The sequence below is a fragment of the Trichechus manatus genome, unplaced genomic scaffold (genome assembly GCF_000243295.1).
Source record: "Trichechus manatus latirostris isolate Lorelei unplaced genomic scaffold, TriManLat1.0 scaffold00067, whole genome shotgun sequence".
In the NCBI taxonomy this organism is placed as follows: Eukaryota; Metazoa; Chordata; class Mammalia; order Sirenia; family Trichechidae; genus Trichechus; species Trichechus manatus.
In genome coordinates, this window is record NW_004444003.1 from 2,281,067 (window position 1) to 2,293,879 (window position 12,813).

The following is a 12,813-nucleotide window of genomic DNA, read 5'->3' on the forward strand; positions in this document are numbered from 1 at the left end:
GCTTCCATGACCTTTCCTTGTACAAGTTGTGCTGGTTTCCCCTGTATTGTGTACTGTCTCACCCTTCACCCAAGATACCACTTATCTATTGTTAAGGCAATTTTTTTAGAAATATTTTCAGATGTTTTTAATGAAGCAGTTGGTCCCAGTGGCGGGAGTATAGGATCACCCATTCACCCCTTTTTTCCTAAACCTTGATGAATGATAGCTACACATTGAACTGAAATATATACAGAACAATTAAGCATTAAGTTTTGTAGGGAATGCCTAATTACAAACAAAAAATAAAAATGATTGTTTTTTTTTTTTCTGTGTACACCCATAGCAGAACTAATAACTCCTGTCCCAGGAACTCTTCGTGAATACATCTCTGCCTCTAGACTGTGGGAATGTGGCTTATCCCTTTTTATCCCCAGCGTACACTGTGGTACTGTTGGATTAATGTTTATTTAGTTGAATGCAAATTTGACCCTTTTGAATGCTTGGCTTCTTTGTCACACAAATGAATAAATCAATAAATCCAGCATCATCAAGCCCAAAGCAAAACAGGATGATGTAAGTTTCTAGACAGGCCGCAGAATTTGGAAGCACCCCTGCCTGGGAAATCATGTCTGCATTTTGTTGGGAAGATCCAAACAGAGTAACAGTAGCCCCCCCTGAAAGATTTTCTGATGGTCTTTACCTCTTGGACTTCAGTTCCCTTATCTGTAAAATGACAGTGGGGACTTGGTTGGTTTCTATAAATGTTCTAGCTCAGACTCTTTTAAAATATTAAAATGATGAAAAAGACTCCAAGTCGGAATAGAGGAAAAGGTAAAATCAGAATTGGGAGAATAAATATTCTTTAAAGTGTAGGCTATAAATTAATCTGCAAGAATATATTTAGTAGCCTGAGTCATATCTCTGTAAAATTTATAGATTTATGCACTGGAGCTTGTTTCCAAATTCTCTAGAATAGGATTGCTATGAGTCAGAATCAACTCCACAACAATAGGTTAGGCACATTCTGTGAAAATAGATCTCCTTTCTCCCTGTCTTTCTCTGGGCTGTGCTTTCTTTTCCTTGTTTACACTGCTGACTCTAGCCAGGCCCATCTCCACTGATAAGGGAGAATGCTGACGTTATCTCAAGTACCATGGTATAGAGAGGATATAGGGTTTCAGGTCACTGAGAAATGATATGAATCCTGATTCGCCATTTAACTTAACCTAGCTTTATGATTTTGGACAAGGTCCCCACTTCTTGAGGTCTGTTTTTTCATCTATAAAGTGGAGAATAAGACTATCTTATAAAAATTAAAGAGTATGTATAAATAACTATTAAGGTACCTGGCATCTAATAAATTCGCAGTTAAATGTTAGTCCCATCCATCTTCCGCTTCCCATGTGGCATCCTCTGGAAATTCCCGTTGCTTTTTCCCTTTCTCCTTGAAAGGCTCTGGTCTGGCTGGAAGTGTATTTAAAAAGAGAGAGAAAAAAGACAGGTTTCAAAGTCAAATGAATTTATCTCATTCTATGTCTTTGGGTTTTTCAAGGTAAAATATTAGTTTGGTAAGGTCCTCTTACTAGAAATATAACTGGTTTCAGAGTGAAAACTTCTCAAGCAGTTTCTTCCCTTTTGTTCATCATCTGTCAACATGTACCTTTTTAGAGACTGTAGGGTTTTTATTTCTAAAATTTTGGAAAAATTTGAAACACCACATCAGCAGTGTGTATTTTGGTTAAGGAATAATCATACTTGATTCTGTACTGGAAGTGTGTTTACTTTTTTGTAGTTTTTAAAGGACCTTCCCATATATTGTCTTACCCAGTGATTTTCCCATAATGTACAAGTTATGGGATCTTCCCAGGATCACACTATGGTATTTTTTTTGGAATAAAAAATTAGAAAGAAATAAAGGATATAAGGGAGTTTATAGAGATAATCAAATATAGTAATAATAGAAATTAGAAAAGGTGGTGGGGAATTGAGAGGGAGCCAGAAATGAGATTAACACAAAACAAGCTTTACATGGAGCCCTTGTACTTTTATTCTAAACAGCCACACATTTGGCTCAAAGCTCTGTAGTAGTTAGTTCAAAGACTTTTTAAGAGTTAGTTTTAAGAGATATTAAGATAAGTGCAAGCCCACTGCTTGGGAGAAAAAATACTGATCGGTCTTTGTCTTAGTTATCTAGGGCTGCTATAACAGAAATACCACAAGTGGATGGCTTTAACAAAGAGAAATTTATTCTCTCACAGTCTAGAAGGCTAGAAGTCTAAATTCAGGGTACCAGTTCCAGGGGAAGGCTTTCTCTCTCATCAGCTCTGGGGGAAGGTCCTTGTCATCAATCTTACCCTGGTCTAGGAGCATCTTAGCGCAGGGACCCCGGTCCAAAGGACACACACTGCTCCCAGCTCTGCTTTCTTGGTGGTAGGAGGTCCCCCTGTCTCTCTGCTTCCTTCTCTCTTTTATATCTCAAAAGAGATTGATTTAAGACACAACCTAATCATGTAGGTTGAGTCCTGCCTCATTAACATAACTGCCTTTAATCCTGCCTCATTAACATCATAGACCTAGGATTTACAGCACATAGGAAAATCACATCAGATGACAAAATGGTGGACAGTCACACAATACTGGGAATAATGGCCTAGCCAAGTTGACACATATTTTTGGGGGACACAACTCAATCCATGGTAGTCTTCTAACTCAGATACCAAGGCCCTTTCGAATGTGTAATATTGCCCCTCTATTTACCATCTTTTGGACCCAGCTAAGTTTCAGGTTAAAATTCTTTGAATTCAGATCTGGTCAGTTTGCTAATAGGTTTGATAGTTAAGATCCTTTGTCAGGTTCTGTCAATGTTCTGGATGGCATAAGAAGACAGATTTCTTTTGTAGTTGAAAGACCAGTGTTTAAGATAAGGTCTTAAAAAGAAAGCAATAATAAAAATATTTCTAATATAATTTAGATAAATTCTAATATAATTAAGAAAATATAATTTAGTACTCTATAAAGAGTACTGTTTTAGGTAAATAGAATGCTCAGTGACTTAAAACACATCCCTAAAATTCGTGCTTTGGTTTCTATATTTCAAAATAAACTGCTCCCTATGTTTTTAGTTGATCTTCTTTCGGCATGCTTTTTTAGACAAACTGTTCCTCTATAAATACTTGCTGTTGTACAGCGTGGAAAAGATAATGAGAAGTTCTAGTGATACAGGATAGAAGTACTTCCATTTGTATCCAGGCAGAGAAGAATAGCTAAGCCAACAATGTAGAGGAGGCAGGCCGAACTAGATGAGAGAGAAAGATAAATGCAAACTACTCCCACCCCCTCGGAAACAAATTAGGCCAGGAGCTGTTTGACTCTGCTGACGAGCAAGTTCTGTTACGGTTTGAGCCCAGCCTTGCCTCTGGCTAAGTGCCCTCCCAGGTAATAGGAAGTCTCATTTGTGTGGGTTTAAGTGTGCAAGGAGTTGAGGTGGAGGTGGAATGAATGGAAAGAATGTGGACTCTTCAGCTCTGCCCCTGAATGTATTTAGTGGTTTATGTGAAATGTGAGGTATACCTTTAAAAGTTGCCTGTATGTTTCGCACACTGGTCTTGAGGATATAGATTGTCACAGCCTTTCTGAAAGGCATTTTGGCAATAACGCATATAAAAAAATGTAATATGTGCAGACGCTTAGCCAGCAATTCTTCTTCTGTAAATCTAGCCAACAGAAATACTTGTATAAGAGTGCAAATATAAATGTACAAGGAAGTTCACTGCCTCATTGTTTCTAATAGTGAAAAAAATGGACACAACCTGAATGTTGGTCCGTTAGAGGAGTGGCAGAATCACGGCACTTCTGTACTGTGCTGGATCGTGCAGATAGATGTTAAGAAGAATAAGAGAGGGCTGTATGCTTGTGCAGGCACAGAAAGTATGGGGGAACATGAGCCAGACTGTCAATAACAGTATTCTCTGGGTACAGGAATAGGAAGGGGTTGAGGGGGCTGGGCTTCTACATTGTATAATTTTGGGGAACACTGTTCACATAGAATAGGCTGTAAATGGTGCTCCCACGATTTGTGTAATGGAGGGAAGTTGAAAATGCTTTCACTTTTTATTTTACACACACATATGTATTACTTCAGTTTTTTTTACAAAGAGCACATATTCATTTTAAATAGTTTTAAACATTGACTATTCCCACTGTAGCAGTCACAGGTAGCTCCATGTTCAGAAATCTGACTCAGGAGTAACTGTTGGTCTTGGGTAGTATAAAGCCACCAGAGTTCGAGCACTCGTCAGTCATACGTCGTTGTTATTAGGTGCCATCGAGTCAGTTCCAACTCATTTGTACAGCAGAACAAAACATTGCCTGGTCCTGTGCCATCCTCACAATCGTTGTTATGCTTGAGCCCATTGTTGCAGCCACTGTGTCAGTCCATCTTGTTTTGAGGGTCTTCCTGTTTTTTGCTGACCATCTGTCTTCCTAAGCATGATGGCCTTCTCCAGGGACCAGGTATTAACATTACTCATTAGTTGTACATGCCATAATTGATTAAGGAGAATCAACTGTTCTCATGCAAAGGAATGATACGGTAATTGTTATAAAATTTGGAAAAGCTTATTTCAGTCTTGAAAATACCTTTGTACATCTGATTCATTTTTAGACAGAGAATCACGTGAGCAGTGGTTGACTTTTTCCATTCAGTGTTGAAAGTTAAGTGATCCACCGTAATAAAATATTAACTAAATTTTTATGACTTCTAGACTGTTCTGAGTGCAGAGCATTTATCATATAAATGCTCATTTATCCTGAGTTTCCCATTACTAAATATTTTATCTCACTGTCACCATTGTGTAGAATCTTTGAACAGAAAATGAATACTGCATAATAGTTAAATCCATTTGCATGTTGCGATAGAATGTCAGCTTAATGTGTCATATATCAAAGTTTGTTCAGCAGCTTTTGCATAAAGCAGAAGAAATTAATAACAGTTGAAGTTAATTTTGCCATTGAAATATAGGGAAAGAAAAACGTTTGAAATTTAAATTATGCAGATAACTAAATTCTTAATCCTAAAATTTAAATCGTTATTTCTGTAGCGCCATACTGAGGCTTGTGACAGTCGTGAAACTGAGTGGGTCTTTACTCAGATTATTTAAAAACAAAATTTCTTTTGAACAGTTGAGGTACTTACAAGCATCTTTTATTGGGCTGATTAAAGATTTAATTTCCAGAGTATTCTCTCTCTGCTTCTGCCCCCAGTACCATTTAATATCTGAAACAAACCATAATTACATCATAAAAGTGACCTGCCTTTTTTGTTTCGCTGGAGACTTGACTAAATTTAATATTTTTATTTTTTACCAGAAGTTCTTGTAATGAAAGTTGGGAAAGTAGGGATGTATACACTACTGTGACTATATATTCTTTATCTTCAGTGATAGACTATACTGACTTTTACATCATAAACAACAGTGACTTAAAAAATTTTTCATGTGATTTAAAAAAATATATATAGATAGGAGAGATGCCAGAATTTTTTTAAAAAGTATAATTAGTTACCAGGAAAGTAAGAAGGAAGCCATGGCAGTGCAATCAGTAAGCGCCCGGCTGCTAACTGAAAGGTTGGCAGTTCAAACTCAACCATGGGAGAAAAGACCTGGCGATCTGTTCCCGTAAAGATTCTGACTCACAGTCACCCTATAGGACAAAACAGAACTGCCCCATAGAATTTCCAAGGAGCGGCTGGTGAATTTGAACTGCTGACCTTTTGGTTAGCAGCCATAGCTCTTAACTACTGCGCCACCCTAGAAGCCCTATGGGGCTGTTCTGCTCTGTCACATGGGGTCGCTATGAGTCGGAATCAACACGACGACACCTAACAACAGCAATAACAATGAAAGGAAGGGTTAGCATACAGATATGATTGTGTTAATTTGAAAGATACTGAGATGAGTATGATGTTGAATTACTTATAACCAGAGCACGTATTTCTGAAATTATTTAACAGTTACTCAAATCACTCCAAGTTGATTAGTCACATTAGTTGATTCCAGTAGTTTAGGGAACAGCCACTGAGGTTGAAAGACTAGCAGTCATCATCAGAAGAGGAGGGTGGAGGTGCATGAGCCGTCTTTGAGTCACAGGGTAGTTCAGCAGTGCTTGTTTCCTGCAGTCCAGAAAAGCATGAGTTGCTGTTCAGTCCAGTGTATGCGTGCATTCACATGAGTATGTGCAAGTAGTCATTACTTATACCCTCTGCTGCCTGAAGTTTATAGTGTTTTTCCTGTTCTGTGGTTTTGTTTCATTTTTATTTTAAATGCTCTTAGTAAATTTTAATATCAAGTTGAGAATACTTAAGAGCTAGTGGAGCCTGGCTAAGGTAATTAAGACAGTGAGGAGGAGGTACGACAATCTGCTTTTATGAAGATTACAGTCTTGGAAACCCTATGGTGCACTTCCACTCTGTCCTATAGGGTCGCTATGAGTTGGAATCAATTCAATGGCAGTGGGGTTGGGTTTTTTTGTTTTGTTTGGTCGTACAGTAGTTAAGCACTTGGCTGCTAACCTAAAGGTCTGCGGTTTGAACCCACCAGCTACTCCACAGGAGAAAGGTGTGGCAGTCTGCTTCTGTAAATATTATAGCCTTGGAAACCCTATGGGGCAGTTCTGCTTTATCCTGCAGGGTCACTGTGAGTCAGAATCGACTCCACGGCAGTAGGTTTGGTCTTTTGATTTAGTTAAAAATCAAATGTGGTCTGAAATCCCACGTGAGGAGATGCTAATGAATGTCTTCCCCTTGACTTGCCTCAGACACTTTAGATGGAGGGTTGCTAGTGAGTGGCCTAAGTTTTGTTTTTGTTTCTCCACATTTAAAGAGATGGCAGCCTCATTTATCTCTCAGAAATATAGAATTTCCCTAAAGCTTGACTTCCATGCCTTGTAAATAATAAACTGTGCATCTGAAACAGGTTAGGTGAAAGGAGCAGTGGACTGAGAGCAGGAAGATGATGGCTACTACCGCTCATTAATGGTGCACATAACCTTGGACATGCCTTCAGATGTGCAAGAACCCTCTTCCAGTTCTGAGCAACAAAGAATTGGAAGAGGTCTCCAGGGTCATTTTGCTGTCTAAATTTCGGTAACAGCTGGAGTCTCTAGGCTGCGTTTAGTACCTAGGATCAGGGCCTAGATTTTGGGAGGCTTTCTCCAAAACTTCAGGTGGAGCCATCTCATATTCTGGGCATCTCTATCGGGTATTCATCACAACCATAGTTTGAGCATCTTGTTCCCCGCCTTCCCCACCCCTGCCCTCACTAGCCTCCTTTGTCTAGCCTAGTATCTACACACAGTAGGTGCTCAACACATTAGTGTTTGAATGAATGAATTTTGGATAGTCTTTTGGAAGATGCTCTTGCCCTTTCTTTCATGCTTATGAATTTTTGAGACTACCAGTATAGTCTATTTAAACTGGTTAGCTTTGTAGTAAATACTACAATCATGCTAATTTATTAGGCCTTTTTTCTATGGGTGATACCTTAAATTAAGTTTCTATTGATAAAAGATGTGTCCATTAGGTTACTTTTTTTAAATTCCTTTTTGTTAATGCTTTTTTGCAGGGGTCTTGCCCCTCAGAATAAACCAGAACTGCAGAAAGTGATGGAGAAGAGGAAACGAGACCAAGTAATAAAACAGAAGGAAGAAGAAGCACAAAAGAAGAAATCTGACTTGGAAATAGAACTATTAAAACGGCAACAGAAGTTGGAGCAGGTAGGGGTGATTGGGGTGAAGGCTGTCTTGTTTTTGTCCTGAGAAATAAGAATGAGCAGGATTTATCAGACAAGTCAAATGTAAATGTATATACCATGAAAGAAAGCTCTGAGAGGAAATGTCAGCAAATGGGGTAAAACACATTCAAGGATTCTATTGAGGACCTAACAGAGATCCAGGAGGCAAAGCCAAAACAGGGAAATATCAATTGAATTCACAGTAGAGTGTTGGGATTTCAAGCAATGTAATGAAATTCAGCTTCATGAAGAATTCAGAGCAACTGTATTGTTGATCTCAGTATTTTGTTTTCTTAGGCTTGATTTTTAGATTCTTATCATCTCTTGGTGTTGTTTGCAATAACAACCAATTGGTTTTTTCCTACTGTGCAGAATAACCTGAGGACCTGTATAAATACATATATTAAAAAAATAGAGACCAGGAGAGAATTTCTTCCATTAGGAAGTGAAGTTGTTAGGGACTTTGGGAAGAGAGTATTTTGAAAAGCTGCTTGTTTTTTTGCAAATAATTTTCTTGTTTCTGAATTTCATTTAGCTTGAACTTGAGAAGCAGAAATTGCAAGAAGAGCAAGAAAATGCCCCAGAGTTTGTGAAGGTAAAAGGCAATCTCAGGAGAACAGGTCAAGAAGTCGCCCAAGCCCAGGAGTCCTAGGCCGAGGCTGCCCAGAGGCCTCGCGAGTCCCAGCCCAGCACCTCACAGAAGCCGTGTCTCTAGGTGTCTCCTCAGCGCTTAATCTCAGGGCAGAAGCCCCTGGAGAGAATTCCAGCCAGCAGAAAATTTTTACTTTAAAAAGGATTTGGTTTTGGTTTTCTTCCCCTTACAATCTGGGTGGATAAATTGCCCTTGACAGTTACAGTTCCGATTCGCCAAATGAAGGCTGTTGACCAACACATAAGTTGGGATAATGGACCTGTGTTCAGAGACTTAAAAAAAATAAAAAAGGAAGAGGACACTGGAATAAATTTTTGAGAGTTGCACTACTTGGCTTTTCTTCCAGTCCAAGTTTAGTGGGGCACAGAGCCTTTTTTCTTTTAAAAGCTAGAGAAACTGTGTTTAAATCTTCTTTTTGTCATCTATTAGATAATTTAGATGGCATAGAAATGCGTTAAACCTGTTACTTTCAATATCTGTAAATTCTATTTTGAGAACCTGAAGTTTTCTTGTTTAATTTATACTTTCACCCATGTTAGAATTAACACCAGAGAATATTAATGTTGAGCACAGCTAATATCTTTGTTGGCACTTACACTCAGAAATAGGGTGAGAAAGTTTAAAAATATGTGAACAAAAATATGTAAACATCCATCTCGATCTTACTTTAGTTCCTTTCAGTTCTCTGTATAATAGTATGCTACATGGTGACATTTGAGTTCAGAGAAGGTATATCCTGTAAATCCATTTATTGTTTTGATAACTTGGAGGATTTGTTTTAAAATTTTTTGCTGAGCAAGTCCTTTGAGATGAAATATTCTCCCAAGCCTTCAGAGAATGGAGGCTAGTCCATATAACCCAACTTCAGTGTCAGAAAGTAGAGGGACCAAAATGTCTTGATTTCTACAGAGAGCAGTGTGGGGAAAGCTCTTATTGGGAGGTGGGTAGTGAGGAGTTCTTTGAATATTTTAATGTGAAACAAATGTAGATTGGTCTCAAGGAAACGTAACTGAAAGATTTTTAGCATTTGTACATTTTGAATATCATTAGAATTCAAGGTTTGAAATTTCTGATTAGTAGTCCCTTATTTCTTTACCTTTTCTTTTTTCTTGTGAAGAAAGACTGTTTCACCACTTAGTGATAATGATGATGTTGATGACTACTGCATTGCATCTCTCAGGAAAAGCTGAGGGGAAGGGAGAGGCTGCTCAGTTTCCTCATTCTAGTAGCGTTCTGCTCAAAGTAAAGCCCGAGTTATGAATATTAGCAGAATTCACATGCAAAATTCATTTTATACAGCTGGTATAGGCAGGAGTACATTCTGCTTGGGGTGGTATGGAAACATTTGTGTGAATTCAGTGTGTTCTCCATATAGTCGATTCAGCCAGTAATTTCTACATTCAGGATTCTTCTTATATTTCCTTTAGAGGCTCATAGAAAGCCGAATCCTGAGTCTTCAAATCCTTAATAGGGGTAGTAGAAAATAGCTTTCTACGGGAATGCTTTAGTTTAAATAGTTGATGATTAGGCCCATATTCAATCTTAATGTGAACAAGATAAAAGTAAATGCAATGATAATATACTGCTAGTTAGAGAAACATGTTAGTTGATTACACCTGAAGTGGATTATTTCTCTCATCAGCAAGTATTATTTGAATAAACTATGAGATGCTCAAGATAAATGTTGCTCTCTACTAACTTGCTGTTGAAGTGTGGAATGGTAATAATGGTTTCCATCCTTCCTTTTGAGGGAAGGAAGTGCGATGACTGATCGTCTTGAAAGTATACTTCTGACTGCTTATTGACTCGGGTTCTGTCTTTGTGTATATGGACTAATGATGTGACTTTTAAGACAAAGATTCAGGACTGTCTCGTATCCTTTCGTCTAACTCGATTTTAGATTTTTAGGTCTGTACCCTTGAAGCAACTCTACCACTTGATAAAATTCTCAAGGGCTCTGACAGGTTCCTTTAGAAGGACCAATTCTGTTCCAAGAATTTACCTAGAATTCAGTCTTTGCTGGGGGAAATAAAAATTACAAAAGCATTTTCTTCCCAATCTTACAAATCTGCATAATTATTTGCAGTTAGTAGTACAAGGTCTGGCCAAAAGAAGACTTTATAAATAGCGTAAAGTGATGTTTTATGACAGAACAGTGGAATGTACAAGTAGAGAAGCTCTTTGCGGTCATCACGTCAGCTTGACTCACAAGCCTGAGTTTATACAGATGGTCGGTCACCCCTCACACCTCAATACTGTACAGTCCAAACCCCTAGGACTTTTGAATATCTGAGCGGTTTGTGCTTTGAGCCACCTTTTGACAAACATGGCTCTGTTTTCCACTCTATGGTTTTCTTAAAATAGTTCAGTGTTTTATAGTCTCATAGTAGTAAAGTAGTGTTGCTTTCTAAGCTATAACAGTTGACTTTATTCTTCTACTCTGAAAAATCTTGACTTGTTTGAGTGTATATAATATATATAAAGGGAGCCTTAATGGATTTTTTTTCATAATTTAATATTTTTTGTATTTGCTCTTGTATAATTGTTTTTAATGGAAAGTATTACAGAATTGAGGTTGGAATTCTTAGAACCAAAGTTATTCTTAATAAAAATCACCACATGCTTGGACCATGCAACTGTGTTTGTCTGATCTGTTTAATATGCGTGTCTCGAACTGAAGGTGGGGGAAGGGTGTTGCTCAGTTCATGGATTAGAAGTTGGTTCCAGGGTCTCCTCTGGTGGCTGTCCCACTTTGACAGTCTCCTCCCCAATCAGTTATTGCTCTATTATTTTGTGCCAGTCAAGGCTGGCAATTTATTATGTCAAACAAATTCAGGCTAAGATGTTAATAGGTCTGTATGCTACCCTTTGCATAACTTATATGGTGTTTTACCAGCAGCTGTCAGTCTTTCAGATCAAGGTATTCTGAATTTTAGGTGGCTTGGTAGGACAGTGGGAGATACCTCTTGGAAAAGACCATTTTTTTAGTGCTTGTGCATATGGCATGTCTGAAGTGTGAATATGAGATTTTTGTTTGTTGTTGCATATTCAGTTAATGCTATCCTCAGAGGAGTTTTTTTGGGAAACTATGCACATGATTGCAGTATATCACTGGCTAAAATAGTTGGAGAATTCAAATCTCTTTATGCCTTTATTTTGCAACTCAAAATTATCACACAGTCTGATCACCCAACTCCCAATGTCTTTGGACTCTCAAAAAAAAAATTATATCTACTCATGAGAGTGAAGATTTGCTGCCTCTAAGATTATACCATGAGCTCTAAGGGCCATTACAGAAGATATGTTCCAAAAATGATTTGAGCAGTAGCTGCATCCCTGGGATAAATAGGCAGTTTCCCAAGATGACAGTTCTGAGGCTGTCAGTCCATTTAATTGTACTACAGAGCCCTGGTGGCATAGTGGTTAAGAACTAGGCTGCCAACCAAATGGTCAGCAGTTCAAATCCACCAGCTGCTCCTTGGAAACCCTATGGGGCAGTTCTCCTCTGTCCTGTAGGGTCACTGTGAGTCGGAACGGACTTGACGGCACCTAACAACACTACATGTGTGTATGTGTTTGTTTTTCTTTCTTTTTTACAGTAGTGGGAATAGATTTGAAAGAAGACAGGGCAAGTGAAGTGTGTTTTGGTAAGATTTAAAATACTATATAGTACAGTTAATACATTAGAATAATACTTCCAGTCTTACTAATATAATGAGAAATGCAGTGTTTTATTCCAAGGTTTTAGAGTGAATAAAATGTTTATGTGCTAGCCTCATAATCATAATTTTTACTTTTTTTCCTCGTCATGAGAAAATGCGTTCTGATTATCAGTTGGGATGTTTTGAATGTCTCTTCTATCCTTGCCCCTGGATTTCCTGGCAAGATGGGAATTGCCAACCAGAGTCTGGCAAAAAAAGGTACTTGGTTATTAAGTGGAAGCTTTCTGTCATCCATGAGCCCAGTATAAATTATAACAATTCAGTATCCTGGAGCAGTATGATCACCCAACAGTATTAGCTATGACATAGTAATCAATGTCCTATAAAACTTATTAAAATGGGTTCTGTAGTATTTCGGAGGGTCCAGCCATGACATTCTGAGGTTTAGCAAGAAGTGATAGGGTTGTAGGGAAACCATCACATAACATTCTATTGAAATTTTGGTGAAAATATGTAGAAAATTTTTTTTTAAACAGAAAACATAAATTCTTTGTGAAGACAATCAAGTATTTGTGTACTTGTTAAAAAAGGATCTTTGCATTTCTACAGCATTGCATGATAGGAAAATGTTATTTTAAAAAAACCTTGTTACGTGTGTGGGTTTTTTCCTTAAAAAATTAATGTAGATGTTCACTTTAGAACTTTGGAAGAAGCATTGACTAAACATAAT

The 12,813-nt window shown here is 37.9% G+C and overlaps 1 protein-coding gene across 4 annotated transcripts in view; it reads left to right on the top strand.

Annotated features, from left to right (window-relative positions):
* Positions 1-10,569, top strand: part of FAM107B (family with sequence similarity 107 member B) — a 270,432-nt gene extending 259,863 nt beyond the window's left edge. For all 4 annotated transcript variants that reach the window (XM_004379674.2, XM_023734341.1, XM_023734340.1 and 1 more), the window contains 2 exons: positions 7,602-7,752; positions 8,305-10,569. In XM_004379674.2, the coding sequence (XP_004379731.1) occupies positions 7,602-7,752; positions 8,305-8,421 (268 nt within the window). In that variant the 3' untranslated portion in view covers positions 8,422-10,569. The remainder of the gene's footprint in view (positions 1-7,601; positions 7,753-8,304) is intronic.
* Positions 10,570-12,813: the final 2,244 nt, after the last annotated feature.